The sequence below is a fragment of the Heptranchias perlo genome, chromosome 4 (assembly GCF_035084215.1).
Source record: "Heptranchias perlo isolate sHepPer1 chromosome 4, sHepPer1.hap1, whole genome shotgun sequence".
Taxonomy (NCBI): Eukaryota; Metazoa; Chordata; class Chondrichthyes; order Hexanchiformes; family Hexanchidae; genus Heptranchias; species Heptranchias perlo.
Genome location: NC_090328.1, coordinates 77,696,977 through 77,718,167, shown reverse-complemented (window position 1 = coordinate 77,718,167; position 21,191 = coordinate 77,696,977). Strand labels below are relative to the sequence as shown.

The 21,191-nt window shown below is 39.7% G+C and overlaps 1 protein-coding gene across 6 annotated transcripts in view; it reads right to left on the bottom strand.

The window, feature by feature from the left end:
• The window catches only part of aopep (aminopeptidase O (putative)), a 260,440-nt gene extending 244,621 nt beyond the window's left edge, over positions 1–15,819 (bottom strand). For all 6 annotated transcript variants that reach the window (XM_067983185.1, XM_067983186.1, XM_067983187.1 and 3 more), the window contains exons 1-3: positions 15,658–15,819; positions 12,684–13,687; positions 6,396–6,559 (exon numbers count right to left, since the gene is read on the bottom strand). In XM_067983185.1, the coding sequence (XP_067839286.1) occupies positions 6,396–6,559; positions 12,684–13,501 (982 nt within the window). In that variant the 5' untranslated portion in view covers positions 13,502–13,687; positions 15,658–15,819. The remainder of the gene's footprint in view (positions 1–6,395; positions 6,560–12,683; positions 13,688–15,657) is intronic.
• Between the last annotated feature and the right edge of the window lie 5,372 nt (positions 15,820–21,191).

The following is a 21,191-nucleotide window of genomic DNA, read 5'->3' as shown; positions in this document are numbered from 1 at the left end:
CGGATGGTATGTTGGCCTTCATTGCAAGAGGATTTGAGTACAGGAGCGGGGATGTCTTACGGCAGTTATACAGGGCCTTGGTGAGACCACATATGGAGTATTGTGTGCAGTTTTGGTCTCCTTATCTGAGGAAGGATGTCCTTGCCATGGAGGGAGTGCAACAAAGGTTTACCAGACTGATTCCTGGGATGGCAGGACTGACATATGAGGAGAGATTGGGTCGACTAGGCCTATATTCACTAGAGTTTAGAAGAATGAGAGGTGATCTCATCGAAACATATACAATCTATCACCATTCAGAGACAGATTAGATGCAGGGAGGATGTTCTCGATGGCTGGGGAGTCCAGAACCAGGGGTCACAGTCTCAGGATATGGGCTATGCCATTTAGAACCGAGATGAGGAGAAATTTCTTCACTCAGAGGGTGGTGAATCTGTGGAATTCTCTACCACAGAAGGCAGTGGAGGCCAAGTCATTAGATGTATTCAAAAAGGAGATAGATATATTTCTTAATGCTAAAGGGATCAAGCGATATGGGGAAAAAGCGGGAACAGGGTACTGAGTTAGACGATTAGCCATGATTATTTTGAGTGGCGGAGCAGGCCCGAAGGGCCGAATGGCCTACTCTTGCTCCTATTTTCTGTGTTTCTATGTTTCTATGAATGGCAGTCAGTGGCACATTCCCTTTATTGAGTAACACACCCTTGACCTGAGTCAAACCTTCCTCCTCTGTAACCTACACGTATTTGAGCAGTACTTGGTGGTGGTAGTCCACAAACTGCCAACAGCCTCTCAGTGAATGCTGCCTCATGGCTCCCTGGTAACAGCCCCTTCTAGTGTCGGCTGCTCTCCTCCTCATTTGCCATGTGGCACTCATAATTTCAGGCACAAAGTGTCAGGCATGGCAAATTCGAATTTCTCTATCAATATGTTTCCAGAAATGGCACCGTGATTAAGACAAAATAAAATAATTCCTGAACATATTTTTTAAAAATTGGTCAAAGCAGTGCAGCAAAGGCTAATCTGGTTCCACAGAAAAGCCATTATATGGACATCATGGCTATCAGCAGAGCATAGTGGAAATCAAGAGCATGGGTCCCATCAAGATTCAAAAACAATGCACACAGATGACATTGGGATTTGCGTTGGGGGAGGGGGGGGTGCACAAAGCAAGCAGAGCTAAAGCTGCACACTGGAGCAAAATTGGTACAGTTGGTGTTAATTCCAGTAAAAGTACATATAACATTTGGGGAGGGGGTGTAATTAGTTCTTGTAAATGCTAGATGGGGCACTATGAGAAATCAGAGCACTACAGTCTCAAGGAACAGAGTCAACAGCCCCAAAGGAGCACATCTCCTGCTTATGAACAATTGAATGGCACTGGCTTTGCAGAAATCCATATTTAATACCAGAAAATATCTGCCCATTCTTGAACCAGCTAATGTGAGGAGCACAAGAGTGGCTGTGGTGACTCGCATTCTGTTACACTCTTGAGGAAATACCTGGCCTCTGGTTGGCAACTCTTGTACTCAGCATTCATCAAGAACTTGCTGTGCACGAAATCCTGAGCACAAACTAGCACCACAAATTTTGTAGCGCAGTGTTTGTAAAACTAATATGCTGCAGCATCAACTACTATTTACCTTGTGTTGCTATAACATACAACAGAGATGAAACTAATGTAGTACATCTATTTCTAGTATTTACTTTGACTTATAAATACAAGTACTTGTGTATAGAGAACTGAAGAGGTTCTAAAATAGATGAAAAATAATTGATTTTGACCTTTCCAGCAAATTCAGATCAATATTCTTTAACTTACCAGTTCCTAACATAAGGTATTTACTGTATTACCATAATCATAAGTGCACTCAAACCATTCTTCATCATCACTGATGCTGTTTCAGCGTTGAGAAAAATTACCTTGCCCAATTTGATTTGAAAGCTTTTTCAAGCAGCGTCATGCAGAGCCCAAATCTACTCGATCTAATTTGTACTTTTCGTAAGTCAATTTTTTTTTACCTTGCACTATGAATGGGAAATATCTCTTTAAAACCGTTAGCTATCTTTCTGCAAGAGTGACTCAGAGAAAGGCCAACTGTCATTAAGCACTACAATACCACTGTATAGTTGCTCTCCAAAGGGACATGGCAACAGAACATTATAACGAGCCAGGGCTATCCAACCATCATTGCAGAAGTAAAGGGGCTGCAGTAAAACTGTCTTTTCACTCATACCACGGATGGTGGGACAGCCCAGTCTCTTGCTTTCTGTCACTTGACTGGGAGGGAAAAGACCCCCAGCACTGGCAACATCCAACATCCGGCTGTATTGTGAATAAAAGCAAACAAAGAAAGGAAAATAAGAGATAGAGGTGGGGGGGGGGGGGGAAGAAAAACAGGATTTTGCACTAAACACAAGGAAATCTGGCTTTACAATATATATTCCCAGTCAATGCTATTATGGTTTCAGATTGAAAGACTTTATATAGTAAATCAACACAGAGACATCATCCAATCTAATTACCTTTGAGCACCAAGGTAATATTAACAATATGCCTTCCATAACAAAACAAAAACAAAAATCACTCTACACAAGGGGTCAGTATTAGGACCACTGCTCTTTTTGATATATATTAATGACCTGGGCTTGGGTAAAGAGGGTATAATTTCAAAGTCTGCAGAAGGCAGGAAACTCAAATGTAGTAAACAATGTGGAGGATAGTAACAGACTTCAAGAGGACAAAGAAAGACTGGTGAAATTTGACGCAGAGAAGTGTGAAGCGGTACATTTTGGTAGGAAGAATAAGGAGGTGTAATATAAACTAAATGGTACAATTTTAAAGGGAGTGCAGGAACAGAGACACCTGGGGGTGTACGCACACAAATCTTTGAAGGTGGCAGGACAAGTTGAGAAGGCTGTTAAAAAAGCATATGGGATCTTGGGCTTTAGTAATAGAGGCATAGATTACAAAAGCAAGGAAGTTAAGCTAAACCTTTATAAAACAATAGTTAGGCCTCAGTTCAAGTATTATGTTCAATTCTGGGCACCACGCTTTAGGAAAGATGAACTGTTTTGATAGTTTCCAGTGGCAGAAGGGTCAGTAACCAGAGGACGCAGATTTAAGGTGATCGGCAAAACAGCTAACAAAAGGTGACAATTTTATGCAGTGAGTTGTAATGATACTAACTTTAAAAAGGGAAAATTTTTTACAGGCTATGGGGTAACAGCAGGGGAATGGGACTAATTGGATAGCTCTTTCAAAGAACTGGCACAGGCACGATGGGCCGAATGGTTTCCTCCTGTGCTGTACCTACCATGATTTACAATTTATTATGCAGCCTGGCTTCAGCCAAAGGGAGCAGCAGCTTTTGTGCTTTGTAAACTTGCACTTAATGTGCCATTCTCTGCAAGTAAGCATTTTCAGCATATTATGGAATGGTGGATAACCCGAGTTCACCGTAATTCTAGTAATATGGAATCTTTGAACAGCCTCAACAGAAAGTTTCAAAAGCAGCTTTATTACAAAAAATACAGGAGACCTACACTTACAATAATCTCAAAATGGCCTAATTTTAGATGCATAAATTTCAGGCTTGCAAGCCAAGTATTCGTTAAATACCTTGTTAGAGAACAGCAATACCCTACTTAATACTGCATATAGACTGAAAGTTTATTCCCTAAATTTAGAATTATGGATGGTTAACGATGCGTAATAACAAACTCCTTGGAAAATAAGAGACACAAATCACTAAAAGTAGTGACGCAGGTAAATAAGGCCATAAAAAAAGCAAACAACGCACAGGGGTTCATTGCTAGAGGGATAGAATTGAAAATCAGAGACATTATGTTAAACTTGCATAGAACCTTGGTTAGACCATACTTGGAGTGCTGTGAACAGTTCTGGACTCCATATTGTAAAAAGGATATAGAGGCACCGGAGAAGGTGCAAAAAAGATTTACTAGGATGATATCAGAACTGAGAGGTTATATCTATCAGGAAAGATTGAACAGGTTGGGGCTCTTTTCTCTAGAAAAGACTGAAGGGTGACCTGGTAGAGGTCTTTAAGATTATGAAAGGGTTTAATAGGGTAGACGTAAAGAAGATGTTTCCACTTGTGAGGGAGATCAGAACTAGGGGCAATAAATACAAGATAGTCACTAATAAATTCATTGGGAATTCAGGAGAAACTTCTTTACCCAGAGAGTGGTAAGAATGTGGGACTCACTGCCACAAGGAATAGTTGAGGCGACTAGCATAGATGCATTTAAGGGGAAGCTACATGAACTCGAAGCAGAAAGGAATAGAAGGACATGTTGATGGGGTTAGATTAAGACGGGTAGGAGGAGGCTCGTGTGGAGCAAACACACCAGTATGGACCTGTTGGGCCGATTGGCCTGTTTCCAGGCTGTAGTTTCGATGTAATTCTATGTAATAAGACTGTCATTTAATAAAGGAGATATTTGAATTAAGCTCAACTGATTTTTAGATACCATCTGAATCTCGCAGTTACAGCCTCATATTCACTACACATTTATATATATTTTTATATATGATATATAGATGCATAACATTTTCAAACAGAGAAACCAGAAGGTATATGCCCCTGGGTGATGAGCAAAAGTAGCATGGATTGACTCAAACTAAAATTTTCCCTCCTTACCGGAAGCCCCTCACCTCATCCAAACAGGAAATTACCCTGCAAGAAAGATGTTGCAAACTTGCATCCTACCCTTGGTGGTGCAGAGCAATGGTGCAGAAGAACCAGGAGGAGTGTCCCAAACTCTGTATTTTCGATTTGTTGAATTACTAGAACGCCTTTTCTTTTGCTGTACACTATTAAAAAAAATCTGCAATGATAGCACTGTTCTTGGTAACACTCCTCCACAGTAGTATACGATAGTTCAATAATATAAAGTCTAGACAGTAACACAGCAAGAAGTTGTAATAGCAAACTGCAAGTACAAATTTAGTGCTGTTTACTGCCTTGAAATTTACTCTATGTTATTCTGCATAAGAACAGAATTTGTGAGGCTGTTTCATTTCTTTTTTTGGTAAGTTTATTTTTGTGGTGTTGGCAAGTGTCATGATGGACAGCAATAAACAGTATGGGTTTCCACAACTGAACCATGACTTGAACTAAAGTGGCATCTGGTCCCTAACATCTCAAACTTAAAATTCTCATTCTCATGTTTAAATTCTTCATGGCCTCACTCTGATCTCTGTACATTCCTCTAGCCCTACAATGCCTCTCCGTTCCTTTAACTCCAGTCTCTTGTGTATTCCTCCCCTCTCCCCTTTGCTCCACCATTAGCAGCTGTACCTTCAGCCATCTAGGCCCCACATACTGGAATACCCTCCCTAAACTCTACCACCTCTTCACCTTCCTCTACCCCTTAAAACTCACCCCTTTGCCCACGCTTTTAGTCATCCTTATTAAGTTGTTGTTAATATTGTATTAATCAATTTCAACTATTATGATATACAGACTTATTTCATTGCAGGTTACATGGGAATAGCATAACCAGTATATATTATAAGGGATAAAAAAAGAAAATGCTGGAAAAGCTCAGCAAGTGAGGCAGTATCTGTGGAGAAAGAAACAGAGTTAACGTTTCAGGTCAAAGACCTTTCGTCAGAACTGGAAGATGTTAAAGTTATCAAGCAAGTACAGAGTCGGGGAAAGTGGGGGAGGGGGCGGAGGAGGGAGGGGGAAGCAGTTTCTGTTTTTATTTCAGATTTCCAGCATCCGTAGCATTTTGCTTTTTCTTTTCTACATTATAAGGGAGTTATTTGCCAATTCTAAAACAAATTCTTAAGGCAATTAAGAGCATATGTTTCTCTATCTAAAATTCCTGGGACTAAGATGCTACAAATGCTGACTCAGAATTGTGGACTCTTGTTATGCCCTTCTAGAACAACCATTGAAAACTCTAGCATTATTTTTTTAAAAACAATAACGGGGGCGGGGGAAGGCTGTGACTAACTATTTACTGCAGAAAGTGATTCATTACAATCATCTCAGGTCACCCTTACAAATTTCCAGCCAGCTAATTACAAAAGTACCCTCACTGAAGACTGAACATTGACCAAGGAATAGAAAATGTTTAGCAGGACCCCAAAGAAGTGAAGAAAAATCAAGAAGATTATTAAGCATGAACAATGTATGTCATCTATGAGGTGGGAGGGACATTTGCTTTTTCAGCACGTGAGGTTAAAATTGTCCTTTAACCTACTTCAAAGTTTAGAAATGTCTCATTTATTCTAATTTACAGATTTTATTTTAGTCATTGTTTGCTTACAATAATCTTTGTTTCTACAGTCTCTCATTTATAGTACATGCAGCTCACCCAATGTATGAATACAATATTCTTCTGAGTTTTCTTTTTATTACCTCCAGCATGGTGTTGTTCAGCACAATTTTCACCACTCATTAGAACGACAGATCCTTCTGGGGCCCAGACTGAGGCCTGCCATGTTGCCATGGCTAATGGTGGCTCCTGACATGGAAATAGCGCTCTGTTGTTTATAGGAGATCCCGCTGTATATACACATGGCCTGAAATATATAAATGAATTAATACAAATTATCTTTTTAAAAAAAAAGATCAGTGTTATCAACATATCACGAATTTAACCTCATACCTATAATGGTAAACCACTAGACTCTCAGTTAGACAGTCCAAATTCAAATCCCAGCCATTCACACTCCATTCTCAACTAAGCTTGGTGAGCGCACAGGCTAGCGGAGGTGGGGGGAGGAAAGAGAGCGGGCGGAGGAGAGGCGGGGAGCGGGCGGAGGAGACTGCAAACCAGGCACGAGGTGAAAATGAACAGGTTATATTTTTTTTTCCCCGAGGGAGGAATAAAGTAAGCAAGGAAGAGGAGCAGCATTATCAGTGAAGGAGGGAATACTTGTTGTAGAATCTGATGTATACAAAAAAAAAATCAGGCAAGTCAATACGGTTGGAGCTCAAAGATAAAAAGGGATGGTTATATTAGTGGGGTTGTACTGCAGACCTCTAATTGTAGTAGGGATTTGGAAGAGGAAATCTTTACGCAGATCAGGAAGATGATTAGGAATAACAAAATGATTGTTCTGGTTGTAATTACCCATTTATTAATTGGGACAGGGAGGGAGTAAATTGAGAAAAACAGAATCGAATTCCTAAAATGCATGCAGGACTCCTTCGTCAAGCAGTGTATATCGGCCTATAAGGAAAGAGGCATTTCTAGATCTAGTTATGAACAATGAAATAGATCAGGAAAATGAGTTAAATGTAAATGAACACCTCGGAAGTACTAATCATGATATGATAAGGTTTAAGGTCCAAATAGGAAGGAAAAAGAATTAATTCAAAAACATGGGCACCAGATCGAAATAGGGCAGATTGTAGAAAGGTGAGTGGACTAGTTGAGCTGAACTGAGGTGGAGAGACAAATTGGCACACAGGAAGGTAGAACAACAATGGGATGTTTTTACAAGGGCGATTGCGAAGATGCAGAATAAATAAATACTAAAAAAAAATTACTTCAAGTTTCGGGATTCCATAGATAATAAAGAGGCTAGAAACAAACTAAAATTTTAAAAAAGACATACGGGATCTATAGGTATAATATGATTTTAAAAAAAGAGAATGAGAAAATAAGGAAAGAGCTTAGAAAGGGTTAAGAAAACAAACAGGGAGTATGACAGAATCTCAAAAATATTAAAAAGAACCGTAAATATATCAGTAAAAAAACTGTTAAATGTAAGGTGGGACACCAGAGGTTAGTGAATTAGCAGTGGATAAATGGAAATTGGCAGAGATACTTAACTTAAATTTTGTTTCAATATTCACAAAAGATATTGGGGAGGAGGTAAATGCTGAGATGAGATACATTTTAACAAATAAAAACAAAGTTTTGGAGAAATTAATTAAGCTAGAGGACAAAGTGCCAGGACCTGACAGGACACATCCAAAAATCCTGAAGAAAGTGGGGGAAGAACTAGCAGAAGCCCAAGTAGTTAAATTTCAGCATTCTATTGAGTGGATGTGTGCCAGAGGACTGGAGAGTGTATGAATGTAATACCCATTTTCAAATATTGAGACAGAGCTAACCTGGGTAATTACAGGCTCGTTAGTAGAACATCTGTGATGGGGAAAATGTTGCATTCTTTAATTAATGATGAAATTACTAAATATCTAGGTAAAGAAAAAACAATTAGAAACAGCCAACACAGATTTCAGAAAGGAGGCTCATGCTTGGCAAACCAGATATAGTTCTTTCAGGAGGTGATAGAAATGGTGGATGGGAAAATACAATGATTTTGGTGTACATGGACTTTCAGAAAGCCTTTGACAAGGTACCACACAGGAGACTATTGGGGAAGATTAAATGGTATGGAATTAGGAGAAAGGTAGCAATTTGGATTAAAAACTGGTTAGAAGGGAGGAAAGAGAGAGTGAGAGTTAAGGGCAATTTCTCAGAGTGGATAAAAGTGGGTAACAGTGTCCCATAATTCTGTTCTTGGATCACTTCTGTTCACTGTGTACATCAATGTTTTGAATATAGGGCTAGAGGGAATAATGTCCAAATTTGCAGACAATACTAATATAGGAGGCATAGTAAACAATTCTGAGGAAGCTGCAAGGAGATCATTGATAAAATGTTGGAAATCTAAAAAGTAGCAGATGGAATTCAATGTCAGTAAAAAAAGATGTAATAACAACAATTTTGAATTGGGGAAGGCTGGGTGATGTGAAAAAGCAGAGGGATTTAGAGGCTTTAGGTTTAAAAAAAACATTAAAAGCAGCATTTCAAGTAGATAAAGCTATAAACTAATGGTATACTGGGTTTTATGGCACGAGGTATAGAATATAAAAGTAGGGATGTAATGGTGAATCTATATAAGACTTTAGTAAGATCAACTTTGGAGTACTATGTACAGTTTTGAGCTCCTCAAAAAGGTGGACGCAGATGGAAAGGGGGAGGGAGAAAGAGAGATGTACGGAGGGGGAAACAGAACGGGGGATAGGAGGAAAGAAGGGTGGGATGGAGGAAAATGGGGAGAAAGTAGTACACAGGAAGGGAGAAGGATGTTTGAATAATCAGCGATGGATGGGTTTTCTCACTGAGATAGCATGACAATATTTTTCAATGCATTTTGAAGTGGAATGTGAAACCCACTCAGCAATTTTAATAAGTTGATTGCATAACCATGGTGAAGGGTTAGGGACCAGTGTGAAGCTCAACACAGCAAAAGAGATGAGGTAAATTGTGAAGTAGTGTATGCGTTTAGATTTTAAAATACTGAAGATGGTAGAAGGAAGGAAAGACAGATAGCTAAAGGAATTTCACAGTTTTGAGATCCAGCAATAGAAAGAGTTAAGAGTGGGTGATCAGATGAAGAAACTTGGTTTCAACGTTGATGCAGGGAGAAGAGTGTCTATGATGGAATATTCACAACTTGGCTTTTTCCCAACCCAATCTCTCACCCACCCTAGAAAAGAGAAATGTGGGATTTGAAAAATATTACATGTGGACTAAATTAGTTCTTAAAAACAAAGCATAAAAGTGGTGAATTTTAAAAAACTGAAACAAAAAAGCCCACAGAAGGAAAAAATAATAGAAATGTTATAGGCTTTAAATATTAAATTTATTGCCAATTACTCAAACATTAGGATCCTGCATGAAATAACTGACTATTACAAAGAATTATGATTAAGTTAAAACATCCTCATCCTGAAGTATAGCTATGCAATGTTGGTCGTTCTCTTATGCATTACCAAAGAAAGCACACTTCTTGCATGAGCCTCGGTAGTGAGTATCAGTAGGCTGTGTAACCACACAAGGGAGGGCCAACACAACCAAGTGTGGTTCTGTTCCAACCCACATCAACATATGAGAACTTTCCAGCAGGAATCACTGAATAGCATTCATGAGCTGGCTCACCTCCTCTCTCTCCCACCTCCCACACCTCCAAAAAGCCAAAGCCAACTGCAGCGTCCCCACCACCGTTCTGACTAAGATCAGTACAGACCAGGGGTCCAATCGTGGGACCTTCCAGCTTGGCTAAGGAGTAGCACTCTTGCATTTGAGTCAGAAGGCCATAGTTTACAGCCTCATTCCATGACTTGAGCACATAATTGAAGCTGACTCTTCAGTGCAGCACTGAGTGAGAGCTGCATTGTCGGAAGTACTGCCTTTCGGATGAGATGTTAAACAGGAGGTCCTGCCTGTTCAGGTGGATGTAACGATCCACTACACTAGTCGAAGAAAAACAGGGGAGTTCTCCAGGTGTCCTTACCGACATTTATCCTTCAACCAACAGAGCCGAAACAGATTATTTGGTAATTTATGTAATTTGCTAGGCAGAATTTGGCTGTTGTGTTTGCCTACATAAACGACTACTTTAATTGATTGTGAAGTGCTTTAGGGCAGGATAGGATGTCAAAGTTGCCCTTTAAATGCAAGTTTGTTCTTTCTTTTCCTTATTCCATATCTGGGTGTCTTAGCTCCACCTTGAATAGTGCAATAAAAGCCATCAGAACAGCTGATTATTTTGGTTAACCAGCAAGTAGATGAATATTTACTTAGCCTGAAGATGTGAAGAACCTGAATTAATCTACAAATTTGATGCTGAAGCACCCCTTTGCTTAATGCCTTTTTCTACTAATACCATCAGCCTCAGTACCATATTCAAGCTAATAGTCCCATGACACTATCAGCACTTACCGTTTAAACAACAATCTAAAAATCAAGAATTGACAAAATAAACATTATTTGTAACTTTTAGTATTTGATTTTTTTTTTAAAAAGAAAAACATAATAGTGACACCTTCCTTAAATATTTGTCTGTATATTCACAGTATAAAACAGAATACTTAACATGATATGGCTTTTTCACATAGTCAGTGGCTGTGCAAAAACAAGAACTGTTTCACATTCATCCTCATCATTCATCCTCTGTGTTCATTATTTGGAAGATTCCAAGGTATGAGTTAAATCAGCATACCTGCAATATTTATAATGAGTTAACTGCAGTATCTTCATCCTACTTTTGTCCAAACTCTAGCAATCACTGATCCCAAAAGGGACAGAAACTAGGCCGTAGTGAATTTTTAAATTAACCTGATTCTGTCCTTATGCAGTACATTATGTAACTGAGCAGACTGCCAGGCAACATTATTCTGTGTCAGCTTATCTTTCATTGTTCAAGTACCATGTATTGAGTATCACAGAATATACATGTAATTAAGCAATTGAACTTGGGTGTAGTGTGCTTTAACACACAAATTATACATGCTTTGATATTTTAATGCAATTAAACTGATAAATATCCAATATTAAATAACCAACATAAATAATATCATAGTCATGTCTACCATAAATTGGCCAGAACCAAAATGTTATTTTGAGTGCATTTTCAGTAATACGCCACAAGATTAAAATAGATAACAGGCTAAAATAAACACACTTACTGTTCAGATACTGCAATAAAAAAGATTACACAATATTTTTCATCCAATATTCTTAATAATAAAATTGTGATTGGCCAATGAAGACGGTTACTGAAGTAAAGCAGCATTATTCTTAACATTACACTTTACTACCATATAATAAATAATAAACAGTGTTTTACAATGATTGGGAGCTGCAGTGGGTTAGACACTGGTCTTTCACCTCTGGAACATAGGATGAAAGTATCCTCTTGCTGCAAAGTAAAGAGGCCATGTATGAAATATGTGTCAACAGTCTTAATCCACTTTCTGGTAGGCATGTAGCCAGAGCATAATACTGTCCCTAATTCAGTTTTAATTGGCAATATCACTCAGAATGATCACAGAATAGATGGTACGGGAAATGGAAAATATGTTATACTGGTGTAGTAGGGGGAGCTCCTCTAAGGCTAGGGCTGAGGTACATTAGGGGACCTTTACGCTGCTTCTAACCATGCTAACACTGGCTGCACAAAATAGAAAGTGTTTCATTTTCTATCACTAATGTCCCTCATCTTGATGAACATAAAATTGACAAAAAGCTTAAAGTTGTAAGTTGATGGTAAAATATGATATTGAGGATTCCCATGGCATGCAACAAAATGGAGTGTAGTTATAGTTCATGACGATGCCAAAATTTTAAATAAGGTTTGTTAATAAACATAATTACAACTAGCTCTAAATATTTAGAAGAATTGCCATATGTAAAATCATTGTAACCTCATATACAATAATGTTATAGAAGCACAAAAAGCAAACCATGGAATATTTTAGTACATCTGCCATCCAAACAAGCTTATATTAATGTTACTGATATTGTAAAGAATGTCAATGTTATGTACTATAATTGGCACTGAAACCAGTACTAGCTGAAGACCGTTATACAAAGCACCCCATGTTCAAACCTAAGTTCAAAGGGTTAACCAAGCTATCATACTTTGAAAGCATCTTGACAAAAATATCTTCTAAAGAAAAAAGGTAACTACATTCTGAAGATTGTTAGAAGGAATGACAATGTGGAAAATAAATGCTTTATTTCAATGTTAAAACTGTCATTCACACATTATCTTCCGTGTATTTTTTAAAAACAGCTTGTGTTCTGCATCATTAACTGATCAACAACTGCACCCGACAGCTCATATGTCACAGATTAATACCAGATTACACACAAAAAAATACAAGTATTCAAAAGTAACCAACCTGCCACTTTGGTCCTTAGTCCACCTCACCGAACCACCCTCCGGCTTTGTTTCATACCAGATCCTCACTACACGAGGGAAGTCTTTATGAGTTTGTATTCCTGCTTTCTTTATTTTCAGGCTCCACATGTCAGTCTGGAACTGGAGTTCTCCGCAGCCAGGCGCTTGGCTGCACTGAAGGTAGTAACGATGTTGTTCCTGCCAACGTTCTGCTGCTAAACCTAGAATATCATCCACAATGCTACTCTGGAGATCACGCTGCAGTCTCCGAGAATAAATGCCACCTTCTGGTTCAGGCATGTCCATTCTGATCAGTTTCTCAATACCTGCTGCAGCAATGACATTCACTTCTTCTACCTTATTCACCACAAGATCACAACAATCCAGCACCAGCACAAAATCCTCCCCATCACTGCAGTGTTCCCTTGTACCAGAACTCCCATTAGCCCACTCTTTGTTGCTATGGTTACAACTATTAACATTGGTAACTCTGCCATCACTATGGTTCGATCGATTGCTTAACTTATCTGCGGATGCACAATCAGTAACTCTTGCAGTGGGATTGCATGAAGGTCCAGGTTGCTCAGTTTCAAATAATGCCTGTGAGTAAGGGCACCAACCTGTTCCCATAGTGTTAGATACTTTTTTGTGTGTTTTGTTGGTTTCTAGGAAGAGGACAATGGTGCCGTTGATGACTTTTCTGTTGAAGTTCACTGCCAGATCTAGCACATAGTGTCTGACTAGCATGTAACCAGTATTGGCCATGAGAGGAAGGTCATCTTTATTGGGGTCAAGAGCTGACTCTGTGTTTTCATTCATAGTTAGAACAAGGAAGTGATTGTCCAACAATACCCAACACTCAGAAATGTAAATACCAGTAGTGTTCCTGAGCTATAAACATTCTTTGAGTATTGCTTTTTGTTTTTTTTAAAAACATACACGATTTCTGCAAGCTGATCCTATGTCTTCTTTCTCTGTAGCTATTTGCTGCTTTTTTCTTAAAACCTGTGTAAAAAAAAAATAATAAAATTACCAATTGTGCAACTAGTCTAACAGTCATCTCTGAAACAGCACTTGGCTGGAGTAAAGTTATGCTACGCATTGAATTCTACTTTTAGGTTTCCCTACATTACAATGTTTATACAGAGTCCCAGTGCATCTACATGGGCCCATCGGTTAAATCTACAACGTTGGACTGAGTGGAGCTGTGCTGTTTATGTTGCTGTCTCTCTGCAGGATTCTTCTAAAAAAGACACTTTTGTTTTGAGAAGTGGGGGGGGGGCAGGTGAAGAAAGCACATCTTGAACACATTAAAATATGGAAGCTGCTGTGAGGGTTAATTTGACAGCAAATCCCCCAAGAGTTTACACTTTACAGCCTCAGAATTGGTACTGGCATGAAACCTACCTCCAGAGGTTGGTTTATTTCATGCTGAGACAGATACAGGCTGCATAAATATGCATATGCATATTTTTCCATTGGAGGTCAGGTTTAGGCAGAAGTTTGTTCTGCTCCAGCAGTTTGTCAGAATAAACAGGTTATAAGTGACGGAGTGTTACATCAAATAATATGGGATATGAGCAACTTGGGTAACAGCAAAGAACTACTATTAATCAAGTTGTTATTTGAATTCAATAGAATATTTTATTAGGATAATAAAGCTAGAAGTACACCCTTCAAGGGTTCACTTTTTATTTTACAGAATTCCTGGCTGGAATACAGATAAGGGAAAGAGCCAAAATACTGAAAACAAAGGAAAGAAAACAGTAAAGAGAAGCAGAGACTAGAATAAAGCAGCAATATGATTTTATATTTTGCACGCTCTTTGCATATACTATAAAAAAAGCATTAAAATAAAATATGGGGAAAAAGTAACTGTACAGGAAAACTCTGAAGCACTATAATAATGGAAACATTTTAGGTCCACTATTTTAATACCATAAAACATGAAACTATATTTAGCTGGCAAAGGGGCATATATTTTAAAATACTGTTAACTGAAAAGATTTGGAATCTTTAACAAAAATCATTTTAAAAGTTTCAATGACCTTTAAAATCTAATTGTGCTTGTCATAAACTGATTTCATTTAGCCTAAAGATTGATGAATGACTATACAAAATATCAAATAAAATGACTAACAAAAATTGTAAATGTAATAACGAACATATTGCACAATAAACAATGGTTACAATTCATGTCTCTGCTGCATGGTGCAACAGCTGCATTAAATTAAAAATGTACAGAAATTTCTGTGTGTTGTATACAGAACTTTCTTCACTTTAAAATGTACTTCTTGGATTAAGGAAACAGCCTGAAATTCACAACCATTTTGGCCACATATAATAGTGTGGTGGACGAGCTAGAACTTTCTAATAATTGCATTTGGTTTTAAATCTGGGCAGTCGTTAGGCAAGTTAATTGTTTTCATGACCTTTCAATGAAAACAATGAACTTGTCTAAGAGCACAATTACTACTCCCCAGTGTATCTGCGGTGTTAACTTGCATTTAACACTGAAGAAAAACAGTAAAAGACAGCGTCACAATGTGGTAATGAGTGGCTCTGCACGTATGTATTTGCAGGTACAGGAATTCTCGTTACATGTTCCAGTAGACTTTCATGCACAAACTTTTTTTTTTAAGTATTAACATTTTCGTGAAAAATAGCAGTAGCACGGTTATTACTAAGAATCTGTTACAAAAGGGAAACTAAATTATCTCCTACAATACATTCAGAATTGAGTGGTGAATTTGGAGCATCTCTTCAATTCCATCACATTTTATTCTTCATTTTAAAATCAGAAAACAATGCAGTGATAGGAGCAGACGTCTCTGTTGCTAATCCCTGATGCAACGTAGTCACGGCATCAAAATTAAAACCAAAGTCAACACAATCTGAACCCTGCAGAATCGCAAACACTGTAACCGGTACAAAGTGGCACTACATTACAAACTGGTGTCACTCCAGCCACTGACCTTATTGAACTGCTAAATATCTCTGCAGCTCTTAAAGGTGAACTAATGTCAACATGCTGCAATCAGCTGTTCCCAAGATATGACGAGAGCCGGTGAGCCTGCTCTCCCGCCACCTTCTGTTGCCCAGTCCCCAGTCCTGGACTTCCCCGTCAACACAGCAACAGACCCGCTCGTGTGGCGTCATCACTCCGCGCCCGGCGAAGAAACGTGTGCGTCGAGTCTTTGTCATTGAACCACCAGAGGGCGCTGGCGGGGTGTTGGGAGAATTTGGGGAGGGGGAGGGGGAAGGGGGAATGGGGGCAGTGACAGATTGCTCCAGCTCCAGTTGGTCAAATACAGCAAAATAATTGTGAGTGTCTGAAAATATCTCTATTCCAGAAATGTTGGTTCCATTTATGCGCTTGCAGATATCCCATGGCATTGCTCATGCTGAGTCAGTGGATACAGTGAAGTGTGACACATGAAGTGTGACACTGACAGGAAACGCTTTAAACATATTCACCAGTAATTTCTGCGGGGTTTCTCCCGATTGTCCAAATATTACTTTGGCAGAAACCCCAGAGAAACTGTGTATACATCTGGGGTTTCTGCCAACCTTCTGCTAAAGTTGCTGTGGAAATTGGTGATGCCATACAGAAATTTTACCCCAATATATATACACTAGCCAATCTCCCATAGCATTGCAAACAGGTATTGAAGGCCAAACTGTCGTCCTCAGGTGAAGTGAGTTGGGGAAGGAGGGAGAGAGGAGGAAGGGAGAGGGGGAAGAAAGGAAAGGAGGAAGGAAGGGAAAGCGGGGAGGGAACAGTGAGAGAGGGAAGGAAAGAAAAAAGGGGTGGGAGTAGGTAGACCAGGAGGAGGAAAAGGGAAGGGGATGACAGGAAGGAGAGGTGGGGTGGGGGATGGTGGACCAAGAGGAGGAGGAGGAGAAAGGTGGGGAAGGCAGAGAGGAGAGGGATAATTGGAAGAGGTGAAGGAGAGAGGATAATTGGAGGGGAGGCGGGTGGAGAGCGGAAGATGAAATCGGTCCAGCTGACTTCCAAAAAAAAGAGAAGAGGGGGTCCAGAGAATGGGCCAAGCACTGTGGCAGCACAGATTCAGACTAGGACCGCCAGCTGAGGGGGGCCGATCAGTGGGGGGAGGGGGAAGATTGCATGGACTGGTTGAAAGCACTGGAGGCTTCAAGTGGCTAAAAAATGGTATTGGTGTACATGGAGAGGGAAAAGAAGCAGGAGAAGCAGATGGGAGGGAATGGGGAGTAGGAGAAGGTGAGGGAGTGGTGAGCAAAAAGGAGGGTAAGAACTGGAGGAAAGGGAAAGGAAGAAGGGTGAGAGAGAGGTAAGGAAGAAGGGAGAGGAGAGAGGGGATGAGGGGCGAAGGGGGGAGTAGGAGGAAGAGTGGGGAACAGAGGGAGAGAAGGGAGAAGTGGAAGGGCAAGAGGAAGGGAAAAGGGAGAGGACATGGAGAAAAAGAGTGGAAGGGAGGAATGGGGAGGAGAAGGAAGGGAAAATGAAGGAGGGAGAGGGGAGCGGAATGGGAGGAAGGAGAGGAGAGGGATGGAGGAATAAGGGAGGAGGGGAGGAAGAGGAGGAGGGGAGGCAAGAATTGGAGGAAGGAGAGGGAGAGAGGAATAGGGAGGAGGAAGGAGAGAGGAGGGAGGAAAGATAAGGGAGAAGGATTAGGGTAAGAGAGAAGGGAGGAGGAAGAAAGGGGAGGGAGGAAGGAGAGAGAAGGAAGAGAGGAGAGATGATTGGATAGGAAGGAATATAGGAGGAGGATGGAGAGGGGAAGAGGAGGGAGAGGGGATTGAGAAAGGGGAGGAGAGCAGAATAAAGGGAAGATGAAGGAGATGAGAAGAGGGATGAGAGGGGAAGAAGTAGAGAGACGATAGGATGTGAGGTGAAGGGAGGCTATAGGGGTTAAGCAGTAGTTCAAAGGGAACAGGGCATTTTAATATTTCCTCTCCGCTATCTCCTCTCCCTCTCCCCCCCCCCCTCCCCCTCCCCATCTCTCAACTCCAAAATCAGATAAGCTAGTCATTCACCTCATTTATGTTGTCATTTATCACAAGGGGAATGGAATATAAAAGTAGAGATGTTTTGTTGCAGTTGTACAGGGCATTGGTGAGACCACATCTAGATTACTGTGTGCAGTTTTGGTCTCCTTTTTTAAGAAAGGTTCAGCAAAGGTTCATTCAACTTATTCCTGGAATGAGGGGGTTATCTTATGAGGAAAGGTTGGACAAGTTGGGCCTGTATACATTGGAGTTTAGAAGAATGAGAGGTGATCTTATTGAAACATATAAGATCCTGAGGGGACTTGAAGGGGTAGATGCTGAGAGGATGTTTCCCCTTGTGGAAGAGACTAGAACTGGGGGCCACAGTTTAAAAATAAGGGGTCTCCCATTTAAGACGGAGATGAGGAGAAATTTTTTCTCTGAGGGTCGTGAATCTGTGGAACTCCCTTCCCCAGAGAGCGGTGGAGGCAGGGTCATTGAATATTTTTAAGGCTGAGTTAGATAGATTCCTGATTAACAAGGGAGTCAAAGTTTATAGTAGGTAGACGGGAAAGTAGGATTGAGGTCAGAATCAGATCAGCCATGATCTTATCAAATAACAGAGCAGGCTTGAGGGGCCGAATGGCTTACTCCTGCTCTTAATTTGTATGTTCGTATGCTCATACGTATTTACCGTTTGTGGGATCTTGTACATAAATTCCTAGCCATGTTTCCTACATAATAGTGATTACATGTCAAAGGTAATTCATTGGATACAAAGCACTTTGGGACATCCTGAGGATGTAATAAGGCACTACATAAATCCAAGATCTTTCCTTCATAACATATAGATTCAAATGTCCCAAATTCCAAGCAATATAATGCTATGGTAATACCACTCGCATACAATAAATGGATTATTTTACAATGTTATAGGTGAGTGGTATTACCATGCAATTCAGGATATTTAAATCTAGAGTGGAGTGTTTTCATTGCCATCATTGCAAGTACTATTGAGGAAACATCAGCCCTGTATAGACTACTTGCCTATGTCATAGTCTCTCTCCCTCCATTTTTTCTGAGTCAATGAAGATATGAAGTGTACTATCTCTGAGCCCACGTTGTTTTGTTTTGCACTTTAATAGTCACAGTCAGCGTTTCCACTGGGTTGCCAGCAGGGATAGCCATGGTTGTCAATTAATTGGTTTTCCTGCTGTAGGTACAATCAGTTCTCTCTTCCTGTCTCAGGCTATTTCACAGTTGCACTTCTTTCCTTCTTTACTGCCTCCTGTAATGTGGGAGCTTGGCTTTACAGTGCCATTGTAAATTAGACAAATTGAATTTACTGTATTGCAATATTTGGATAATATAAATGGGTTCTCGGTGTTATTCCATAGAATCATAGAACTTTACAGCACAGAAGGAGGTCATTCAGTCCATTGCACCTGCGTTGCCTCTCTGAAAGATCTATCCATTTAGTTCCATTTCTCTGCTCTTTCCACATACCTTTGAAATTTATTTTTCATCGATTTATCCACTTCTCTTTTAAAATCTATTATGGATTCTGCTTCCAACATTTGAATTCAAGAGTGGTTAGTTTACTATATTACATGTTAATTTGAATAAATATAAATGACAGCAATAGATAAAATGATTCCTGTTTTATTTCCGAGTACTTACATGAAAACATAAGTGTGGAACAAGAGAAGGGCTCTTTCAGAATGAGATGGTCAGTTATATAGACAGGTAGAGGGTGAAATACGAGGGACACAATGATTTGTGTGCTGCTGGGACTATTGGGTGCCTTTGCAGGGCATCAGGACAGAATTATGCACACTACAATATAAATATACATATTGATTGATCAATTTTAAAAAAGGAGTGTCTTTAAAAGAATTTAATAAATTTAATAGTGGTGCTTTTCTCAAAACAAGGATGTACTATTTGTTTACAGAGTTTATAAAGAAATGTCTGCTGAACTTTAGGAGGAGCCAACACTCCAAGTTCATGAGTAACTTCAAGAGACTGGATCCCAGAGTGAAACTGTAATATACTAAGTCACTGCACTACCTAGTCCTGCAGTAATTATATCTTCTAATTCAACTGGGCCAATATGAAGCAAAAGTCTTTATTTACTGACTTTAGATTGTCCCGGAATTAAATATATTTTTTACAATAAGACTTTTTGAGCAGACAGAGAACCAATAGTTGACTTATTTACTGCAATCATAGAAAATGGTTATGGAACAGAACACTGTACATCAGATTTCCTGGACTTTACCAAAAGTTATTCATTGTTGCCTTAGATATTTACAATCGATATTAATGACTTGGATGAAGGGACAGAGTGCAATGTATCCAAGTTTGCTGACGATACAAAGCTAGGTAGGCAAGTAATGAGGAGGACACAAAGAGTCTGCAAAGGGATATGGAATGTTAAGTGAGTGGGCAAGAAGATGGCAGATGGAGTATGATGTGAGGTTATTCACTTTAGTAGGAAGAATAGAAAAACAGAATATTTTTTAAATGGTGAGAAACTATTAAATGTTGGTGTTCAGAGAGACTTGGGTGTCCTGGTAGAAGAAACACAAAAAGTTAGTATGCAGGTACAGTAGGCAATTAGGAAAGCAAATGGCACATTGGCCTTTATTGCAAGGGGTTTGGAGTACAAGAGTAAGGAAGTCTTACTACAATTGTACAGGGCTTTGGTGAGATCTCACCTGGAGTACTGTGTACAGTTTTAGTCTCCTTATCTAAGGAAGAATATACTTGCCTTAGAGGAGGTGCAACAGAAGTTCACTAGATTAATTCCAGGGATGAGAGGGTTTTCCTATGAAGAGGTTGAGTAGAATGGGCCAATACTATCTGGAGTTTAAAAGAATGAGAGATGATCTCGTTGAAACATATAAGATTCTGAAGGGGTTTGACAGGGTAGATGCAGAGAGGTTGTTTCCTGGCTGGAGAGTCTAGAACTAGGGGCCTAGTCGCAGAATAAGCGGTCAGCCATTTAAGACTGAGATGATGAAGAATTTCGTTACTCAGAGGGTTATGAATCTTTGGAATTCTCTACCCCAGAGGGCTGTGGATGCTCAGTCGTTGAGTATGTTCAAGGCTGAGATAGATAGATTTTAGGGGAATCATGGGATATGGGGATTGGGTGGTAAAGTGGAGTTGAGGTTGAAGTTCAGCCATGAACTGATTGAACGGCGGAGCAGGCTCGAGGGGCCGTATGGCCTTCTCCTGCTTCTATTTCTTATGTTCTTATATTATTGAGGTGCATAAAGTAGAAGTTGGACTGCTGTCCCATGATTTTTATTTCTTATATTTACTGGTAATTTTTAGAGTGTATATACCATTTACTACAATTAATAGAGAACGATGAGGTATTAGCTCTACATCCACAAAATTGTACATAATAGCCACCCTTGTGTTGGCCTATGTCAGCATTTTTTGTTGGGAGGAGACCCTGTCGTTGTCTTTCAAAATGAATCTCCTTCTCTTTAAGAATGTAATGCACTTTAAGAACATTTTTCTGCAG